The 21,306-nt window shown below is 50.4% G+C and overlaps 1 protein-coding gene across 18 annotated transcripts in view; it reads right to left on the reverse strand.

Moving 5' to 3' along the window:
- Nucleotides 1-21,306, reverse strand: part of USP54 (ubiquitin specific peptidase 54) — a 202,991-nt gene that overhangs the window by 25,840 nt on the left and 155,845 nt on the right. For 12 of the 18 annotated variants that reach the window (XR_012646231.1, XM_074999694.1, XM_074999691.1 and 9 more), the window contains 6 exons: nucleotides 20,839-21,210; nucleotides 11,636-11,867; nucleotides 10,505-10,644; nucleotides 6,096-6,269; nucleotides 2,160-2,279; nucleotides 795-987 (listed from right to left, as the gene is read on the reverse strand). Coding sequence is in view for 16 of the 18 variants with exons in the window: in XM_074999694.1 (XP_074855795.1) it covers nucleotides 795-987; nucleotides 2,160-2,279; nucleotides 6,096-6,269; nucleotides 10,505-10,644; nucleotides 11,636-11,867; nucleotides 20,839-21,210 (1,231 nt within the window). In the remaining 2 variants the exon portion in view is untranslated. Of the gene's footprint in view, nucleotides 1-794; nucleotides 988-2,159; nucleotides 2,280-3,317; nucleotides 3,407-6,095; nucleotides 6,270-10,504; nucleotides 10,645-11,635; nucleotides 11,868-20,838; nucleotides 21,211-21,306 lie in introns of those variants that run through there. The other 6 variants (XM_074999704.1, XM_074999693.1, XM_074999702.1 and 3 more) reach the window with 5 other exon arrangements.

The raw sequence follows: 21,306 nt of genomic DNA on the forward strand, positions 1-21,306 counted from the left end.
AATAAAAGATTCAATGAATTTTTCTCTGTTAAGAGCACTGCAAATATATAACTGCCCTTCCCATACAATTATTTCAGGGCATTCATCAAATTAGTTTAACTGAATTGAGCCCTGAAGATATTTTCTAATTTTTCTTTATTAAAGTTTTCCATTTCCTCCTTTTAACAGCCACTTATCTATTTCACTCTCTCTCGGTGCATGGCTTTGTTCTAATGGCAGGTCAGAATTAACGTCTAAAAGCCTCCATTACAGGCCACATTTTGACTTTGTATGCTTAATCTGGCCTACTAAGACCACGAATGCAGTGATGTGCGCTCTCCTACGGTATGGTATTATCTGAGCACGTTATGAGGAAGATTGCTACAGACTGAACCTCTCTTGTCCGACACCCTTGGGAACTGACTGGTACCAAACAAGAGAATTTGCTGGACCATGAGAGGTCACTATTGTCTAACTTGTTACCAACACTTCCACTGCTTACTGGCTCTTAGAAGACACTTAGGGATAAATTACAGCTGAATAACAGCACAGAACACTGAGAGCCAGGACGAGTGGCTGGAAACAGTTTATGGGACCATGGGAAAGTTGGCTACACCCATGATAAGTGATCATCCAGCTAACTAAAAGCATGCTGGTTTCGCGATGGTGTCAGATAAGAGTGTGCCAGATTAAAGAGGTTCAACCCGCACAGGATCTTGAATAACCAGGGAAACACACAGCACACTACTTCTTTCAAGAACATGCTGCTGGTAGCGGTGGTTGAGTTCTGCTCTACTGTGATATACTTGGACTACCTTGCAGATTGGGACATGGTGCCCCCCTGACGTGGGTGGCAGGGCGGCGGCGGCGGCGGCGGCTGCGATGGCGGCTGCTGCATGCGATCCTGGAGACTCCGTGCTTTTCGGATAGTGATTTGTAGCTTCTTATCGACTAAGGCTCTGCTGTGAGTGCTAGAGCTGGCATCATGCATGGCAAGTCTTAGTTTAGCTAAAATGCAAAAGAAAACATAGCAGAAACCAAAAACAGAAAAAAATACTAAAATTGGGAAAAAAAGAACAAAAGATGCAGCAAGAACTTAAAACATGGACCATGCAAATGCTGCCACAGATAAGTTTACAAGGATGCTTTCACTTCCATCAATGCACATTCAGGTTAGCCATGTGTTCAAACGGATTAACTGAAACTAAATCAAAACAAGTCAAAAGAAAAATTGAGTTTTTAGCCAAACCCCTCCTGCCCCTAAACGGGGTGGGTCTTTCTGCAGCCCCCACACAAATGCCATTTAATTATTAGTCTTCTTTCCATACAACTCCTTATTCCACTATTACGGTCCTTTTAAGTGCAAGGGAACTTGGTTGGGACTTGAAATCAGAGCATAGCCAGGTGGGATGCAAGCTCACAGAGCATTTATGAGGATTGTATGTTGACCCTTCTTTTGTAACACAGAAGAGCCAGTTTCTATAAACATATTTTTGCCATAGAAAATTCATGGTATTACTTGCTCTGTTTGCAATCTTACTAACCAGCAAGTGGCAATGGAGGTTGAAGTGGGATAGCCAGCCAGTTAAATTATAAAATACCAAAACAAAACAAAAAATAGACGCAATAGCACACAACTCCCATAATTCACAGCACACATTTAGCCCTTCAAAACCTTGACGCTGCCTGTTCCTCCTGAGATGTGAATAACTACAGCATTCCTTTTCTTGTTGGTAACTAGAGAGTCACCTTCTCTCATGCTCCTTTCCTACATGCTGTACTGGCAGGTTTAGGGCTTAAACCCATTGCACACTGGTCTCTGGATTGGGAAAACTGCTTATGGTATATATGAAAGCAGGGGAGAGAGTAATTTACCAGGTGCTTGCTGAAATGCACCAGTCAGCAGCAAGAGAGAGAAACTAACATCTTTGTATTATTACGGCTGTTGTACTAGAGACAACCGCACAGATGGAGCCAGGCTGGTGGAGGAGAATGGGACTAAAATCCAGAAATGGTGGTGCTGAGAAAGAGGTATTAGCTTCAAGCACACTAGTAGAAACCAGTACACTCCCCATTCTTGCATTCAGAATTTCAGATGACTAGTCAGTACATTTTTCAGACCTGTTCTGTGATATTAGTAAACTGTCAAAAGCACAGTAGCTCAGCAACTAGTTACTTACATATAGCTTCATTACAGAGAGTAAAAGCTGCAGCACAATCTCCCTTCTGCTCCTGATGCAGCGACTCTTCAAAAACTGAGTCTGCTTCCTGCATGGATCTCTCAAAGCCATCACTCCTCCCTGCAAGGAGCAGCACTCTTCATCTCATTTGCATTCTTTTTTTCGTTTCTCCTTTACCCTCCCTCCCACTTGTGAGTACAAAATCCTTCTAAAAGGAGTCATTTGTAGTAGCCCTTCTGAAGAGGTTGTACCTTTCTCAAACTCTTGTTTCCTTTCTCAAGGATCTTATGATGTGGAGGGCCACTGGGGACTGCAAGAGTGACTCCGAGCCTGGGTGTTAGGGACCCTCAACTACATAACTGCCAGGATAAGGTAATCATAAGCACCTAAGATAAAAGAAGTGTAAACGCACCCAGGTGTTTTACAGTTGGTGAGTGGGTGGGTTCTTGCTGTAGATTGTTTTGGGTAAAGTAACTATGGGACAGTACAATATAAGCAGAGGGGAAAAAAAGCAAGAAAGCTAAGCAGTACCCTGTTAGCATAGTGTAGGCTTGGAAAAAGCGAGAGGGAGCTTTTGGAAGTATTTTTTTTTTTTTTTGGCTAAAGGGGGGCGGGACTGTAGGCTAATGTAGGCTCCTTTTATTCCTGTGTTCAGAGAAGCAGGACTTCGTACATTCCTTTAAAGAAACAAGACTGCATGAAGGAAAATACCAGACTGTCAACCTAATTCAGTTCTCCAAGACTTGTCTACCACAGAACATTGCACTGCTTTAACATGTGATTTTTGATGAATTTATTTGCATTTATGCCAAAGATCAATTTACTTCAATTAAGAATCAATTTAACCTAAGGCAAAATAAGCTACATTTGAACTGAAATAAGAAGTGTCTAGCACAGAGGATTGTATTGATTAAACATAGTCTGTTAAAAAAAAATCACATTTTATGTTAAGCTTCCTACTGTAAGCAGGACTCCGTTATAACCATGTAAATCCACTGAATTCAGCTGAGCTAATTCCAATTTACACCAAGATAACAGAGCAAACTTTGGCATTATATCTCCAAATTCCAATCAGTGCTACTGCTACTACTTTGCTGTTGAGATCACAAAGTTACAGATTATTAGAGGCTAAACCAACATCAGCAGCAGTAATTTTACCGTAAATGACAGACTTTGGCCAGTCTCTTGAAGTGCCTCGTTCACGTGATTGGTAACAGACTGGCAATTTTTTTTGATGAATTCCTTTGCTGTCAGGAAAAACCAAACCAAACCAGTCACTCACTGTTGTAACTATTACTGTTTGAGATGTGTTGTTCAGATTTATTCAAGTTAGGTGTGCATGTGCCCTTGCATGGCTGTCAGAAAGCTTTTCCTTAGCAACTACCAGCTGGGTCAGATGGGGAGCCCCTGGAATGGCACGTATGCAAAGCCAAAATATGACCCAGCCCCTCTCAGTTCTAGCTTGCCGACCACTCTGGCAGTGAGGCAGGAGGATGGGTTTCAAACAGATATGAACAACACATCTCAAAGAACAACCATTACAATGGTGAGTAACGTTTTTTCTTCTTCGAGTGCTTGCTCATATCTATCTGAGTTAGGTGTTTCCCAAGCTAAACCCAGGAGAAGGGGTCAGAGTCAACAAATGGCTGGTTCAAGGACAGAAGCCTCGAAGGCTGCATCTTGTTTAGTTTGCTGCACGATGACATAGTGATATGTGGAGGTATGCACAGAGGACCACATAGCAGAACAGATCTCCTGGAGGGACACACTTGCCAGGACAGCGGATGAGGAGGCCTGCACTCATGTACAGCGCACCATCACTGGCGGTGTGGAGACTTTTGTGAGGCCACAACAAACTTGTGTACAGGACGTGATACAGGAGGAGATGCGCTGTGATGACACCAGGAATCACTCAGAAATGGGCATGAAGAGCTGTGTGATCTTACAGAAGGGCTAGGTCCAGTCAACACAGAAGGCAAGCGCCTGTCTCACACTGAGGGAGTGCAGCTGTGGTTCCTGCTTGGGGTGGACCCAAGGAGTTGGGCAGTCAGGTGACAGTACCCAGGGTTAGCCCTGGAGACTCACTGAGGGGAGGGGCCTCAGTAGGTACCAGGAAGCTCATCATTTTTATGAGTCCCTGGGCAGCCCATTATGTATCAGGACTCAACGAAGACCCAGCTGACACCAGATCACCTCTGGGCAAGTCCAAAAGGATGGGACTCAACGTGCAAGACACAGAGGCATCAGGATATTGGGCCCTGGGAGCATCTGGTATCTTCTGCACCAAGGATGTCGCTGTCAACAGAATCAGTGCTCACCATTTGGGCCTCTTGGAAGTGTGCACTGGAGAGTGAGAATGGTGCTGCATCAGCAGTTTCAGGCGAGTGGAGCCGCTTGCGGGCACCAGGCTCAGAGCTGAGGATAGCATGCTGCTCAATGAGGACAGAGGTGCAGAGCCTTACCATGGCAGTTGGACTGCCAACTCCATGAGGAGCTGCCAGAGCCGCTCCTTACAAGTCCAGGGCTTGAAACCCCTGAGAATATGGCACTTATCTGTTTGATGAGCTTCACCCAAACAATGAAGGCAGGAGTTGTGAGGGTCTCTCATTGACCTGGACTTTTAGCAGTCGTTGCATTGCTTGAAGCCCTGGGGCTTTTTCCTTCCCTTAATGCCCAGAGAGGAAACAACAGGAGGAGAAAAACCTTCCTTACCCAAAGAACAGGGAAGACTGACTGAACCAAAAACAACAGTTATGCTAAACATAGCTATTTACATGCTAAACATAGCTATTTACAACTATTTGCATGCAAAGAGCTAGGGATCTGTGGCACATAACAAGTACTTCCCTACACAATAGGAACAGACACACAGGCAGTAAGAAGAGAACTGAAGGGGTGCCAGGTTGGCTGGGTCACATACAGGCTGCAAACAGGTGCCACTCCAGCGGGCTCCCCAGCCACCCGGGCTGGTAGTTGCTAAGGAAAACTTATCGACAGCTGTGCACACATGCACAAACCTAACTCAAATAGATCCGAGCAAGCGCTTGAAGAACATGTATCGCTTGAAGAACATATATCGTTCAAGTGCGGGTGATACTTTTTAAAGTCGCTAATACTCTTATTGACAGCAGCTTCATTAATAAAGATGCAGACCTTTACTGTTTGGATGGTGGTTGGTAGCATTAGCTGGTCTTTTGTTTATCCATAGGAAGCATGGCTTTGAGCAAGCTCCCAACTGCATCATGGAGGAGCGATGGAGCTGAGCTCCTGCCTCATGTGCCAAAGAAAATCGGCTCATGTGCCACTCTTGGCACCTGTGCCAGAGGTTACTGACCCCTGCACTAGAGGAACTGCAGTTACTCACAAATGGAACCTCAGCTGAGCCTGATAACTCTGTAGTGTAGCTGTGGTCTAAAGCAAGGGAAAACACCTTTCTATCACTGTAGTTGCACCGCCTTCCACAGCAACAGTGTTCTTTTGTCAACCCGGCTCCAGTGACAATAGTAATTAGGTCAGCATAGCTATGGATTTGGGCATGTGGAAAAAAAAAATCAGACCTTGGTGTGCCACAGCTACATCACCCTAAATGTTAGGCATACATCAATCTGCATTTTAGTATCTCTCATGGGTGGAGCTTGGTGCTTGGGCAGAATGCAATTAGGATTGTTGTTGTTTTTTCTTTTCAAATTAGATTCTTGGGCATCACAAGTTCAGCATTCTCTTCTTGTTGCCCACATTTTGGATAAATTCAGAGACCATCTTTTGTCTCACCCCTGGAGAAAGCTGTTGAATAACTAGAATTGTCAGGGGGAAGAAAAAGCCAGGGGCTCTCAATGGAAAAATCAAAGGATCAAAAACATCTTCTTCACCTCCCATATGTGTAACACTGTACTCCATACCTACATGGCATCCCACCCCCTCCAGTCTATGAGTTACCCTGGTTCTGCAGTTCATCTAGGTCCATGAACCTGCTGGGACGGGGGTTAAAGCCTCTTGATGCCTCCAGTTCCTTTTCACGTTTCCTGTGTAGCTCCTGTTCCTGTGCCCTCCTTGCCACTTCCTCCTGTAACTCATCCAGTTCACTCTTCGATGGGACAGGCACTTCTCCACCTTCAAACAACAACCAGAGACAGCAATAGGTACTTTCAAAGGGTGCCCCATTTCCAAAACACACAATTTGCTTTCTCAGCATCTGAGCTTATTTCACTCTCTTCTCAATCTTCTGTACGTTCATTCTGAACAGGGAGCAAGAAAAGCTTTGGAAGGAAGTAGTGAGAGAGGCATCAGACATGAGTGGACACTTAGCCCACGGTTATTGATGATGATGAAGCAGCAAAGCTTGAAGATCATGGCAAGTGCCTCACGAAGTGCCTACTCCTTTGCCAACACAAGTTTTCTGCCACTATTTGTAGTGCTCTGTACATTTTATCTACAGTTTGAACCTCTGTAATCCAGCACCCCTGGGACCTGACCAGCGCCAGATGAGAGAATTTGCTGAACCACAGGACATCAGTATTGTCTAGCAGCATTACCAACACTTCCATTGCTTACTTGTCTCTTAGAGAACATTTGGGGGTAAAAAAGAGCTAAATAACAGCACAGAACACTGACAGCCAGGACTGGTGACTGGAAATAAACTTTATGGGATTACAGCAAACACGGCCAGGCGCACGAAAAGTGTGGATGTTGCTGGATGAGAGAATTCTGGATTAGAGGGGTTCAGCCTGTAGTTTAATGTTTCAAATGACAGATGGGTGATGTAATATCTTTTATTGGACCAACTGCTGCTGGCGAGAGAGACAAGCTTTAAAGATACACAGAGCTCTTCTTCAGGTCTGGGGCGCACATTCAGTGTGTCACTGCTAAAGACAAAATGGATCAGACTGCAGGGCTGGGGCACAGGAGGGGCTTTTGGGGATGCTGGGCCCTGGGAGTGCTCACTTTGGGCAGCTCCCCAAAAGTGGCAACATGTCCCTGTTGCACCTGGGCAGAAAAATGGACAGGAGACTGTGCGCATGACCTCCACTCCACAGGCACAGCCTCCACAGCTTCCACTGGCTACAGCGGCCAATGGGAGCTGTGAAACCAATCTACAGTGATCTACAATCCACTAATAACCCTCACCCTCTGTGGGCAACGTGAGCAAAGACTGACCTGCCTTGGAAGGCAGCATGGAAGGCTGAAACAGTGACCAAGTAGAACGTGACCAACAAAAGAGGGCAGGCCCTTGAATTTGAGGTAGTCCAACAGCAAATGCAGAAAGGCCTAAGACTTTGGCACATCCATTTGACCAGGTAGGTCGCACTGTTTGAGGGCTTCCTGCTCATCTGCATCAACTATGAAGCAGCCAACCCATTAGGCACAGTGCAACTTGCCTGATGGGGTTCTAAGAAAGTCAATCCAGCCCGAGTGGCAGTCCAGCAGCACGCAAACCAGTGTCAGTGAGTTTCAGTCTGAGTTTTTAGAACTACCTTTGCTTTGTCCTGCTTGATCCCCATGAGGACTCTGTGGATGAACAGTACTGTTGGGCAGACACACAACAGTGTCGCAGACCATGGGAGCAAAAAGGTGTCAGATGGAGTCTTGTCGACCCAGCAAACCAAGCAGAATACATGGCAGTTCCTATTTTGTCTGGACGCAAACAAGTCCTTGCAGGGAGTTCCCTTGTCTGGTTGAGCACACTGACTGTCTCCAGAAGGTGCGACCACCCATGGCAAAATGAGCAGATCCTGCTGAGCTGAGCTGATCTGCCAACACATTCCTGGTCACTGGAAGGTGCGCTGCCAGATGAGTGACGTGTTGCACACACAAGTCTCATAGAGAGCTATTTGGCCAAGGGCTGGCAACCTGGTTCCACCTTACTTGCTGATATAAAATGTTGCATTGGAATTTTCCGCCAGGATGTGGACCACTCTGCCCTTCAGACAAGATAGCAGGCTATGAAAACCACTCTGAGCTCTCTGACATTTATGTGGACTTCATTTATCAATAAATCTGGATTACGACAGTAGACTTCACCAGATTGAAGCTCATGCGCACCTGGTCCCAAGATGCTAGTCACTGAGGTGCAGATAGACCTGAACTTCTTGATGCCTCAGGTAAGTGGCTACTGGTGCAACACTCTGTAAATATTCTTGGGGCTGATGAGAGTCTTATAGGTAGCAACATGAACTGGAAATGGTGCCAGCCTACCACAAAATGGAGGAATCATCAGTGCCCTTGGAAGACGGAGTTATGGAAGTATGTGTCAAGGATAGATTTTTAGTTTCCTGGCTCCAGGGAGGGGATGATGGAGGCTAGGGAGACCACATGAAACTTCAACTTCTTGAGATACCTGTTGAGGCATCACAGGTCCAGAATGGGTTTCAAGCACCCTTGCACTTTGGGATTAAGAATAGAACCCATTCCCTCTCATTTCTTGAGGGAGCTTCTCTATCACCACCTACTGTAGGAGGTTCTAAGCCTCTGGAATGAGGAGTTGCTTGTGAGAAAGGTCCCTGAAGACAGATAGTGAAGGTGGGGAAGGGGTGAGCAAAAACTGCAGAGTGTAGCCTACGGATATTGTATTGAGTATTCAGTAGGCCAGGGGTCTGCAGCCTGTGGCTCCAGAGCCACATGTGACTCTTTAAGGACTTCTTTGTGGCTCCTAACATTAGAATTGCAAAGTAGCAAAAACACTCCTGTTCATTTTTGATAAACGGTGAACATCTAGAAGCCAACAACGAACAACTCATATCTAAATAGCGAATGTGATCTCAAAACATTGGATCACTACGCCTTTAATATGTGCAGTGCATTGTGGGATAAGATGCTGCATCTTTGTTTTGATCGTGTTGCTAATAGAGAAAAGGTAAAGAAAAGGATGAAGGCAAAGCTGGGGAAGGGACTGGGACACTTTTCTCCCAGGGGATGGCACCTGTTTTTCCCAACTGCATGCGCCGTGTTCTGAGCCATGTACTGGCAATGTAGGGGATCACTTCTCCAAAGCAGCAAGATGGTGTGAATAAAGCACTGACATCACAGACACATAATGGATTCCAAAAAGGACACTGGGCAGGCCAGTAGTACACCTGCCACCACAGGTGTCATGCTGGTCTCCAAAGCTGAAGACAATCAATGTATCCTCGGCAAAAGGCTGAACTTCCATTCCAGCTCAGACCAGTCACCTTCCAGGGATGAGAACGGGGCCATGGAAGCTGGCGTGTAATGGCTCACTTATGGTGTGGCAGATCAGTGCCTGGAAAGTGACAATCAATGTCTTTCCCAAGAACAGTGCCAGGACTCTGGAAACTACTGCAGAGTGGTCCCACATGATCAGAGCCTGAACACTCAGGGCCAGCTAAGGGACAGGGGCCTGGACCAGGGTGTTCATTGGCAGGAGGTATGCCAATGCCAGAAATATGGACAACACGTGCCATGTTGGAGGAGATCAAGTAGTGGGGATCTGCACTGTTTGGCCAGTGACCTAGGTGCAGAAATGGGGAAAATATGCTTCTACTCTGGGGACTGGCCTTGTTCCACTGCCCATGGGGGGGCGCGGGGGGGCAGGTGTAGCTTTTATATCTTCATGCTGCTGGGAAAGGCAGAGACAATACCAGATGATCCTTTAGGTCCCTAGCCATCTGGAAGGCCTTGAACATTGTAGGCACCAGTGTAAGCTGGGGTGCTCTACTGCTCCCAGGAATCAGCCTGAGGGTCTGAGTGGAGCAGTACCTGTTTGTGGCTCCAGGGCAGGCCTTAAGACTGAAATGCCACCCCCCCACTCCCCTTCCTCAGTAGCTTCTTCTGTTTCTTGCGCACCAGTTAACAGGGAACTGTGCCAGGAGGAACCTGGTTCGGGTAAGCTGCTCCACACAGACTGAGTCAGAGCAGGAAGGCTTTGATACCTGGCTAAGTGCAGCCTTGAAGATGTCCCACTCTGAATCCTGGGCTGAAAAGTTTTAGAGGCTGTTGCATGCTTTCTTCTTCACAAGAGATTACTAATGTTGGTCAATGACAACTGACTGTATTTTGGGAGGAATCTTCTATCTGCATAGTTGGGCATCTGAAATTATGAGAGGAGGAGATACGAGTATTACTTTCCTCTGGTGTATCCATTCAAGTCACTGCCAGAAGAAGAATGCCTCGCAAGATGAATGAAATGTATGTTTCAACAGACTCCTGGTGATACTGACTGGTAAACCAGAAATATAGCTCCAAAACATTGTACCAGAATCCTGAGTCATTTCCCTCATTTGCATGTGCCTCCACAGTGAAGACAAAATATCTAGGGAATAAGAAATTACCTCACTACATTTTATACTTCACAACTGTGGATATTTGGGGTGGTTGAAAAGGCAGCTTACCATTCCCAAGAGATTGCTGGATGCTTATCCAACCACTCGTTGATGAAGCTGATTCCACTTCTAAAACGCTGCTACTGTGTGACTTTGGGATATTACGCCAGGCAGGAACCAACCCACCAGGACGCTTCATATGAGAATCCCTTAAAGAAGAGACAGAAACAAAAAGCCCAATGGTTTAACATCTTGCCAGTCTTTCAGGAGCTGGAAACGTATAGTGTGCTAGAGAAAAGGACAAGACAGCCCTATATTTTTCCAATCTGGCAATAACATTTCAACTTCACCTTCCTTTCACACAGTTTCAAAGGAGAAGGTATTTTAAAACAATTCTGTGGGAAGATCCCCAGGGGTCAGCTAGATTTTATTTTGTATTGACCTAGGAATTGGCCTCTATCTCTCTATACCCCAAGTATAAGATTTATCTCCTTTATTTTCAAAAACACCAAAAACTATAACTTCCAGTCATTTTTTTTCTGCAAGAGGGACCAAAAATTGCATCAAAACTTCCAGAACACCAGTTCGTCTAGGTCCCTTATTGTACAAAATAGTAAAAAAAAAAAACGGTACACAAAGGGAATAAGAGACAATGTGGCTTCCTACAGCTTTCAGAAAATTTCAACTGCAGCTCTGTCACCATATATCCTTTTTCTAGATGTGTTAGAGTATAGACCTGGATTCCTGGAAACTATGAAGCTGCAAGGTATTTCTCTGCTGAAGATGACTCCGGTTCCTTTAGGAGAACCTAAGGAAGTAATACATGCCAAAACCATGCTCTGGAAAGTTCACTGTCATGAACAGATTTTTAAGATCTGCACAGACAACTCTTTTGTAAAACCCTGGGTGTGATCTCCTTTTACAGTAGACAGGCACCAGAGATGAACGTTGAAAAGTATATTCCTGCAAACTACATATTCTAAATTACTCAGAAGGCTGCAAACAAACATGGTTCCATGCCAGTCCATTAACAGTACAAATGCTCCAGAACAAAGCCTGATACAGGGATTGTCACTGTCGGGCAAAAGAGTAGACTAACTCTTGACATGGATAGCACAGTGATGGACACCTTTTAAATTTAAAATCATCTGCATCCCACCATCCCACTACAATCCAAGAGTGCACTTTATTAACATCTACCTGTGCGTGCTTGAGCTCTCAGACAAGGGCATATCCAAACTGACTGGGCTGTTGCTGTTGCGTTCACTGCTCTCATAGCCAGATTCCATCCTCTGGATCAAATGAGGATGCTGATCCATCAGGTGATGGGTGCCCCGTCCTCGACCCCAGGGCTTATACTTGATGTTTAGCTGGTTTGGCTTTGTTCCTTGAGACGCTGGTTCTTTCTGCTCATCCTCTGCATACTCCTTGGCTGTCCAGAGAAAAGAATATGGGGTGGCAGAAAAGTCAGGTTTAATTCCATTGTTACCTGCTACATTTTGGATTTCTAACCCTGTTTAAACCAAATGTTTGAGTCATCCCTGTCAGAAAGAGGGATCTATTTCACTGGAGGAAGAAAAAGAAAAAGTTACTCACCTTATGCGTTAAGTAAGATTCTTAGAGATGTGTGTCCCTGTGGGTGCTCTACTTCAGGTGTCTTGACACCTTGTGCTTGTAATCAGAGATCTGTGCTGGCATTGACCAGATGGGCTGTGCGTGTACTGTAACCATCTCGCACTGATCTGAGGGGTTACACAGCAGTGCACAGCCAGCTGTCTCCCAGTTACTTCGCTATCCCAGAGAATCTACATGAAACTGAGCATAGGGCAAGTGGGTGGATAGTGGAGCACCCACAAGGACACACATCTCGAAGAACCTCGGTTAGTGCACCGGGTGATTAACCGTCTTTTCTTCTTCAAGGAGCGGCTCTGTGCTGGCTCCACTTTAGGTGACTATTGAGCAGTGCCCCTCAGTGGAGGGACGTCGGGGGGGCTTCAGAGGTGCTTTATTAATAGTGAGTAACACCACTAACTCAAAGTGAGCATGATTCTGAGTGTTGCTCTCCAGCATAGTGTTTAGTACAGGTGCTGGCTCAATTCTCCAATTTGTCTAGGTCTTTCTGGGCCCTATTCCTACCCTCCAATGTATCAACCTTTTCCCCCTACTCAAGTGTCATCTGAAAATTTGCTGAGGGTGCAATGCATCCATTCATCCAGGTCATTAATAAAGATCTACAATTCAACCAGCTCCAGAACTGACCCCTGGGGTACTCTTCTTGATACGGGCCACCAATGAGACATAGAGCCATTGATTACTATCCGTTGAGTCAGTCAGTCTAGCCAGCTTTCAATCCATCTCACACTCCATTTATCCAGTCCAAGCTTCTTTAACTTGCTGGCAACAAACGTTGTGGGAGACTGCATCAAAAGCTTTGCTAAAATCAAGGTCTATTATGTCAACCCCATATCAACAGAGCCAGTTACCTCATAACAGAAGGCAATCAGGCTGGTCAGGCACGACTTACCCATGGTGAATCAATGCTGACTATTCTGGATCACTGCATAAGACTATAAGATCGATGTAGCAACGATTTTGTTTTGATTTGCCACTCTGTGCAATGCTAGCTCTTTGCTAATGCACTGTGCATTAGACATATTAAATCTATTGCAGAATTTTGGCATTCAGCTTTTGATAACTGTAGGCGCCCGGGTGCTATGGCTGCGCCCCTCTGGGTGGCGCAGGCCCCTACCGCTTGCCCTGGGTCTAGCCGTCCCAGGGCTTTGTCCCCTTTAAGAGTAGACAATCGGCCAGCCTGCAGCTGGAGGGCCCCGCCTTAAAGGCTGGGGCGGGGCCGCGGCCAGTCAAACCATCTGGAGTCGGCCCTTAGCTCCAGGCGGGACCACAGTCACAGACGTGGTCCTGGGAAGCCCAGCCCCCAGTTCAGGGCGGGGCAACAGAACAAGGTTTGGGGAACAAGCCCAGCACTCAGTTCAGGGCGGGGCAGCAGCACAAGGTTTGAGGAACAAGCCCAGCGAGGGCTTACCCTGTCAGGGAGGGGGTAGGGGGTCGCAGGCCCTTCCACACCACTGTGACCCGGCCTGGGGCCCTGTGGGTCGCTTACACACGACCACGGCGCTGGGGATCCAGGCACAAAACACCGCCATGGGTTCTGGTGCAGTGTTCCCTGGGCCACTTCCTACCTACACCTCCATCGGGGGAAGGTCCCAGTCCACCTGGTCCGGGGGCCCCGAGGGGTCAGCCCCCTCCAAATCGTCTACCTTTCGGGGCTCCAGCCAGTCGGTCATCTCCACATCGTTGGGGTAGTTCGACGGCAGTAGCACGGAGGGTCTGAGGCGATCCTCGGCCTGGGGGCTGCAGGGGTCCGCTGGAACTCTGGGGCAGGCTGCTCCTGGGGCCTCGTGGTTGCTAGCCCCTGCCTGTCTGGCTGGGCCTGGGGTTTCCTCAAAGGAGGGGGTCCTCCACCGGCGTGAGGGTCCTGGCAGATCTGGGAAGTCCGGGTAGGTCCCCTGGGGCATCCAGATCCGTAGCTGTCCTGGCTGGTCTGGGCTGCTGGGGGCTTGCTTCTCCCGGCCGGCCGGGCGATGGCAGGCTCTCCGCCCCGGCGTCTGGGAGCCCGCGAAGGTGCTCCCTCCCCGCCTGGAGGCCCAGGCTTTAATGGGTCCCAAGCTGTGCCCTTGGCTCTTCTGGCTCTAGGCCCCGCCCACCAGGGCTTCTGCGCAGCCTCCTCTGCCTCTGAGTCAGTGGGAGGCCACAGCGGCTCACTACACTCCCCCGCCCCTCAAGTCCGTTTTCCATGCCATGGGGGCGGACTCCTCCATCTCCCCCAGGCGGGAAAGGAAGTCAGCGTTTGTATGGTCCTTACCTGCCCGATGACGTACATCGAAGGCGTAGGGCTGTAACGCTAAATACCAGCTCATGATTCGGGCGTTGTTGTCCTTCATCCGGGACAGCCACTGTAAAGGAGCTTGGTCAGTGACTAGGGTGAAGGGGGCTGCCAGCAGATAATATCTAAGGGCGTCACAGGCCCACTTCACAGCCAGGGCCTCCCTTTCGATTACTGCGTAGAGTTGTTCCCTTGGGAAAAGTTTCTAGCTAATATAGATCTCCGGATGATCTTCTCCGTTAATCTCCTGGGATAGGACAGCCCCTAAGCCTACCCCCGAGGCATCTGTTTGCAGGATGAACAGGCGGGCAAAGTCGGGGCTATAGAGGATGGGTTCCTGCGTTAGGCAATGGTTCAAAGTTCGGAATGCCTTCTCCGAAGCTGCTGTCCATACCACCCTTTGCGGCTGGGCCTTTGTTAACAGTTGCGTCGGGGGGTGGCAATTGAGGCAAACTGTGGGATAAAGCGTCAATAGCAGCCCGCAAGCCCTAAGACGCGTCGTACCTGCTGTTTGGTATTGGGGGGAGGACAGGCTGCCAGGGCTTGCACCTTGTCCATGAGGGGCTTTACCTGGCCCCCTCCTATAGTGTACCCGAGATAGGTTGTCTCTTGCCACCCAATGCGGTATTTCTTTGGGTTCACCATCAGGCCGGCTGTCTGCAGCGACCTAAGGACCGCGGCCACCCGGTCCAGGTGTTCCTCCCAGTGGCGACTATATACCACAATGTCATCGAGGTAGGCCGTGGCGTAGTCCCGATGGGGCTGGAGTAGACGGTCCATGAGCCGCTGGAAGGTCGCCGGCGTGCCGTGGAGACCAAAGGGCATTCGGGTAAACTGGTATAGTCCCAACGGAGTGGCAAAGGCCGTCTTCTCCCGTGACGAAGATGCTAAGGGGATCTGCCAGTATCCTTTACTGAGGTCGAGGGTGCTGAAATAACGGGCCGCTCCCAGACATCCCAACAGTTTGTCAACCTGTGGCATTGGATAGGCGTCAAATTTGGAGATGGCGTTAACTCGTCTAAAGTCAATGCAGAACCTCTGAGTGCCGTTAGGCTTAGGCACTAGCACCACGGGACTGCGCCACTCACTTTGGGACGGTTCGATTACCCCAAGGGCCAGCATCGCCCGTACCTCTTCTTCCACCACGTCCCGCATCTAGAAGGGCAGCGGGCGCGCGGCGTCGCGAACCACCTTCCCAGGCTCTATGCAGATAACATGGCAGACCAGGGAGGTGTGTCTGGGGAGGGTGGTGAAGTTGTCCTGGAATGCTTGAAGGAGGCACTGAGCCTGCTTCCATTGTTCTTTAGTCAGCGTTGCCCCAAGGGACGGCTCCACAGGTTCCTCCCCACGAGGCACCTGGGGTCCCAATTCTGGATCCGGGGGGCAGGGATTTATCATGAAGCCCTCTCGGTCCCGCCACGGTTTCAGCAGGTTGACATGATATCGCTGTGTTTTCCTTCACCAGTCTGGCTGGTGAACTTCATAGGTAACTGGGCCCACAGCTCGAACGATCTCATAGGGCCCCTGCCACCGAGCCAGTAGTTTAGATTCACTGGAGGGGAGCAGGACTAAGACTCGGTCACCTGGCTCGAAATTGGAGCTCCGCGCCTCCCGGTTGTATGTTCGGGCTTGGGATGCCTGTGCAGCTTTCAGGTTTTCCTCAGCGAGGGCCCCCACCTGTTCCAGGCGCGTCTGGAGCTGGAAGACATACTCTAGTAGCCCCTTTGAGGGGGACGCAGTTTGCTCCCAGACCTCCCGCATAAGATTGAGTACTCCCCGTGGGCGACGTCCGTACAGTAACTCGAATGGAGAGAAACACGTGGAGGACTGGGGAACCTCCCGGATGGCCAAAAGCAAGGGGGGTAGCAGCTGATCCCACCGGCGCAAGTCCTCTGGTGGAAATTTGCGCATCATATCTTTCAGAGTGCGGTTAAAGCGTTCTACCAGGCCATCCGTCTGGGGGTGGTACACGGAGGTATGTAGTTGTTTAATCCCCAAGAGTGCACAGACCTGTTTCATCAGGTGGGACGTAAAATTAGTTCCTTGGTCCATGAGGAGTTCCCGCGGCAGCCCCACTTGGGCAAAAACTTTCATTAACTCTCCTGCAATGGTGTGGGCTGTAATACTGCGCAGCGGGATGGCTTCCGGGAAACGGGTTGCATAGTCTACGAGGACCAGCACAAACTGATACCCCGCCATGCTTTTGGGGAGCGGGCCCACCAAATCCATGGCCACCCGCTCAAACGGGGTCCCATCGACTGGCATTGGGATTAGAGGGGCCTTAGGGACCTGAGGGGTGGTGGCGAGCTGGCACACGGGGCAGGAGCTGCAGTAGTTCTTGACCTCCTGGTGAACCCTGGGTCAAAAGAACTGGGAAAGTATCCGCGCTAATGTCTTTTCTTGGCCCAAGTGGCCGGCGGTGGGGATATCATGGGCTAACTTCATTAGAGCTCGTCAGTGGCATTTCCTCACCAGTAGCTGCGTTCTTTGCTCCCGGGTGTGGGGGTGGTCCACCCGGTACAGCCGGTCCTGGTGCAGCTCAAAGTGGGGCCACTGTACCACTAGGTGGGGGTCCGTTGCCACCCCATCGACTGCAGCAACCTGGGCATAGGCCCAGCTTAGCGTGGGGTCATCCCTCTGGTCCCGGCAAAAGTCAGAGATCACCCAAACATTGGGGCTGGTCCCCCTTGAGCCCTCGGCTGGTCCTTCAGTCAGCGGTTCAAGGTCTAGCCCCTTCCTTTCCTCGGGTGGGTCCTCCAGGCATATTCCCCTCCAGGACAGAGGTCGCTCCCCCCTTGAGTCTGGTGGCCGGGCGGAAGATACCGGCGAAGCCTCGCCAGTCCCGGCCTAGTACCACGGGATATGCCAGTCAGGGCGCTAGACCGACCACTAACTGATGGGTTACCCCTGTCACAGTCAGGGGCACCCGCACACTGGGGTATGGACACACGTCCCCATGGATACACTGCAGCTGAATGGTCCCTAGGGCGGGGTCAGCCTCCAGGCCGGCTCACTGGCAGACCAGGGTCTGGCTGCATCCTGAATCCACTAAGGCGACCATGGCCTCAGTCCCAACGAGGACCGGGACCGTAATTGTGGGTGCCTGCGGGGATCGGGCCCTCCTTTTGGCCGCCCATACCCGGCCAAAGCTGCAGAACTGTTCTGGACAGCCTCTTTGGAGATGTCCCTGTTGTCCATAGATGAAGCAGGGGCCCAGTGCTGGTTGGGCCCCCCCGGGTCTGTCATCCTCCTGCACCTGGTAGCCACACATTGGCAGACCCCTTGGGTCCCCCTTGGGGGCTACTGGGTTCTGGCTTCCATGGTAGACTCCGATGGGGACCGGTTGGTTCCTGTAGCAGGCTGGGTAGTTTGGAGCGGGGCTCCCCTTGCTTCTCGACTCCACGGCGAGTGGGCCGTGATGACTGGGCTGAGCCTGTGGGTGCCTCCAGCTCCTCCGCAGCGAGGAAGTCCTCCATGAGGTTGACAGTGGCCTGAACAGTGGTAGGTCAGTGGCGCCGCACCCAAGCCCGCCCTCTCGGTGGGAGGGTGCAGAGGAACTGCTCCAAAACGATCTGCTCCATGAGCTCTGTGGGGGTCCTCACCTCCAGTTGCAGCCACTGTCAGCACGCATCCCTTAATTCCTGTGCCACACACCACAGCCGGGCTCCCGGGGCATAGGTCAAGGTCCGGAACTGTCGACGGAATGTCTCGGGGCTAACATCCAGGGCATCGAGGATGGCTGCTTTCACCTGGTCATAGTCTTGGGCGCCTTCTGTAGATAATGCTCGATAGGCCCTCTGGGCTCCCCCGGTCAAATACGGGGCCAGCAGTGTAGTCCACTGGTTCCGAGGCCAACCGGCCACCACCGCTACTAGTTCAAAGGTGACTAGGAAGGCCTCTGGGTCATACACTGGCCCCATCTTGGTTAATCGTACCGGCAGGACTGATGCGGAGCCCCCCCTTGGGCTCCCTGCTGTGGCTGTGCCGGCAACGGTACCCAGGCTGCCAGTTGCTGTAAACATTGTCTCTGGTGCTCTTGGTTCTGGGACATCAGTGCATTCAGCAGCTGTGTCTGCTGCGCTCCCAGCTGCTGGAGCAGCTGCTGTTGCTGCTGTAGCTGGGCAGTCTGCTGCTTTTGTTGACTATCAACTAAGTGTTTCAGCAGCTTGTCAATCTCCACTGTTTTGGAGGAGAAATAAAAAAAAACAGTGTATAGTTACTCACACCTTCTGGGTGCTTTCCGCTCTTGGGGCCACTGGGCCAACTCCCCCACCCCTTACGTCAGGGGTTGGGACCAAGTGCCCACGTTCTCCACCACATGTAGGTGCCCGGGTGCTATGGCCGCACCCCTCTGGGTGGCGCAGGCCCCTACCGCTTGCCCTGGGTCTAGCCATCCCAGGGCTTTGTCCCCTTTAAGAGTAGACGATTGGCCAGCCTGCAGCTGGAGGGCCCCACCTTAAAGGCTGGGGCGGGGCCGCGGCCAGTCAAACCGTCTGGAGTCAGCCCTTAGCTCCAGGTAGGACCACAGTCACAGACGTGGTCCTGGGAAGCCCAGCCCTCAGTTCAGGGCAGGCCAACAGCACAAGGTTTGGGGAACAAGCCCAGTCCTCAGTTCAGGGCAGGGCAACAGCACAAGGTTTGGGGAACAAGCCCAGTCCTCAGTTCAGGGCAGGGCAGCAGCACAAGGTTTGAGGAAGAAGCCCAGCGAGGGCTTACCCTGTCAGGGAGGGGGTAGGGGGTCGCAGGCCTTCCCACACAACTGCGACCCGGACCAGGGCCCTGCGGATTGCTTACACATGACCACGGCAGTGGGGATCCAAGCTGCAACACACCACCATTGGTTCTGGTGCAGCGTTCCCTGGGCCACTTCCTACCTACACCTCCATCGGGGGAAGGTCCCAGTCCACCTGGTCCGGGGGCCCCAAGGGGTCGGCCCCCTCCAAATCGTCTACCTTTGGGGGTTCCAGCCAGTCGGTCAACTCCACATCGTTGGGGTAGTTCGGCGTCAGTAGCACAGTGGGTCCGAGGTGATCCTCGGCCTGGGGGCCGCAGGGGTCTGCTGGAACTCTGGGGCAGGCCGCACCTGGGGCCTCATGGTTGCTAGCCCCCGCCTGTCTGGCTGGGCCTGGGGTTTCCTCCAATGAGGGGGTCCTCCACCGGTGTGAGGGTCCTGGCAGATCTGGGAAGTCCGGGTAGGTCCCCTGGGGCATCTGGATCCATAGGTGTCCTGGCTGGTCTGGGCCGCTGGGGGCTTGCTCCTCCTGGCCGGCCGGGTGGCAGCGGGCTCTCTGCCCCTGGTGTCCGGGAGCCCGCGAAGGCGCTCCCTCCCCGCCTGGAGGCCCAGGCTTTAATGGGTTCCGAGCTCTGCCCTTGGCCCTTCCAGCTCTAGGCCCCGCCTTCTGAGGGGCGGGCCACTGGTGTTCTGGCTCCGGGCCCACCCACCAGGGCCTCTGCACAGCCTCCTCTGCCTCTGAGTCAGCGGGAGGCCACAGCGGCTCACTACAATAACATACATCATTTTATTTCCCCTAATCCTTCATACTTTAGTGTTGTCCCCTTTCTGATTTTATTGTCCAGTCCTAACTGCCTTTGGGTGTCTCCTCTCACGCTCCTTTTTCCTTCCATTTTATGGGTAAGGGTCTCTCCCTCCTTCCTGTGATTTCCTCATCCCTTGTAATCCTCCTTAATTTCTAGATTCTCTGAATCAATTTTCTCCATCTCTGCCTCTTCTCATCCCCATTGGGTTTCCCGACCAATACCTTGGTCATCCATTAACACACACCAAATGCTGCCAAGAGCCACAAGCATCCTCTCCCTGACTTCTCTCCTGACTATGGAATGGAACTCAGCTGCTCTAGACATTTATAGAACCCCAGGGCAAAAGCATCAGATGCTGTCTGCTCTCCAGGTCCTTTGCAAGGTTCAGTGGATTTCTCTCCCATAACTGGATAGTGAGCAAGACAATAAAGCTGTATGGATCTTTGTTGCATTCTCAGAACAGGGGAAGGAGCTATCGATATCAGGGACTCAGTTCCAAATAAGGACTTCGCTACTCCAAGCAGTGCAGATCTGGGCTTTGGCCTCTATCTGCCGTGCAAGCCAGGCCCAGGTAAACCCTGGCCCGCGGCTAAGATTCATGACAGGCACTCAGAATAGGGAAAGGTAGCTTTCTTCACTAGGCCAAAAAATCATGCTGCATATGCTGTGATTAGCAGAAGGAGGAGAGGCTCTGTTTTAGCAGTACACACAATACTTCTCTGGTCTTTGCTTCCACTGGAACTGAACTGAACAGAATACCAAACTCCATATAACATATACACTGTACACACACTTCTTATGCAGTCCTCAACAAAGAAGTGGTGTGAAAAGGATGGGAGTACACGTAACAGTATGACAAAGTGTGGTACAATTACTACACAGCTTCCATGACGATTAATTCTGCACTTGACTACATACTTCCAGTTACAACCCAACAATGTTATCTCTCTTCCCTCCTCACCTGAATCTTCAGAAAAGGGGCTGAGCTGCATGTAGCCACAATGGTTCCTCTTGTCTTTACTGAAAATGCTGTCTATGTTTAGTGACTCCCTGTTGGGTCTCCAGGTTGGACGGTACTTGCTAGATGAACTGGATTTGGATTCACTGCTTGTACTCTCCATTTCCCAGTCATGAGACTGCACAGACAAGTTCCTAGGGCGTCGTACCTCTGACTGACTTGCTACACTCCCTCCACCAGGAGGGCCGTGGCTGATCTGGGCTGGTCTGTTGTGGATTATATTGCTGACTGTCTCTTTAAACTCTCTAAATCTGCTGGTGCTGTTGGATGGTTTAGGGGCTGTTCTGGGGGCTTGTTTCTCCTTCAACGTTTCCCCTGCAATATACAAAGGAGACAGCTAGCACAACAAAAAAGATTTCATTTTAAACTAGCAGCACTATTCATCAGCATCTTTCTGAAACCATACAAAGG

Source organism: Carettochelys insculpta, chromosome 7, assembly GCF_033958435.1.
Source record: "Carettochelys insculpta isolate YL-2023 chromosome 7, ASM3395843v1, whole genome shotgun sequence".
NCBI lineage: Eukaryota > Metazoa > Chordata > Testudines > Carettochelyidae > Carettochelys > Carettochelys insculpta.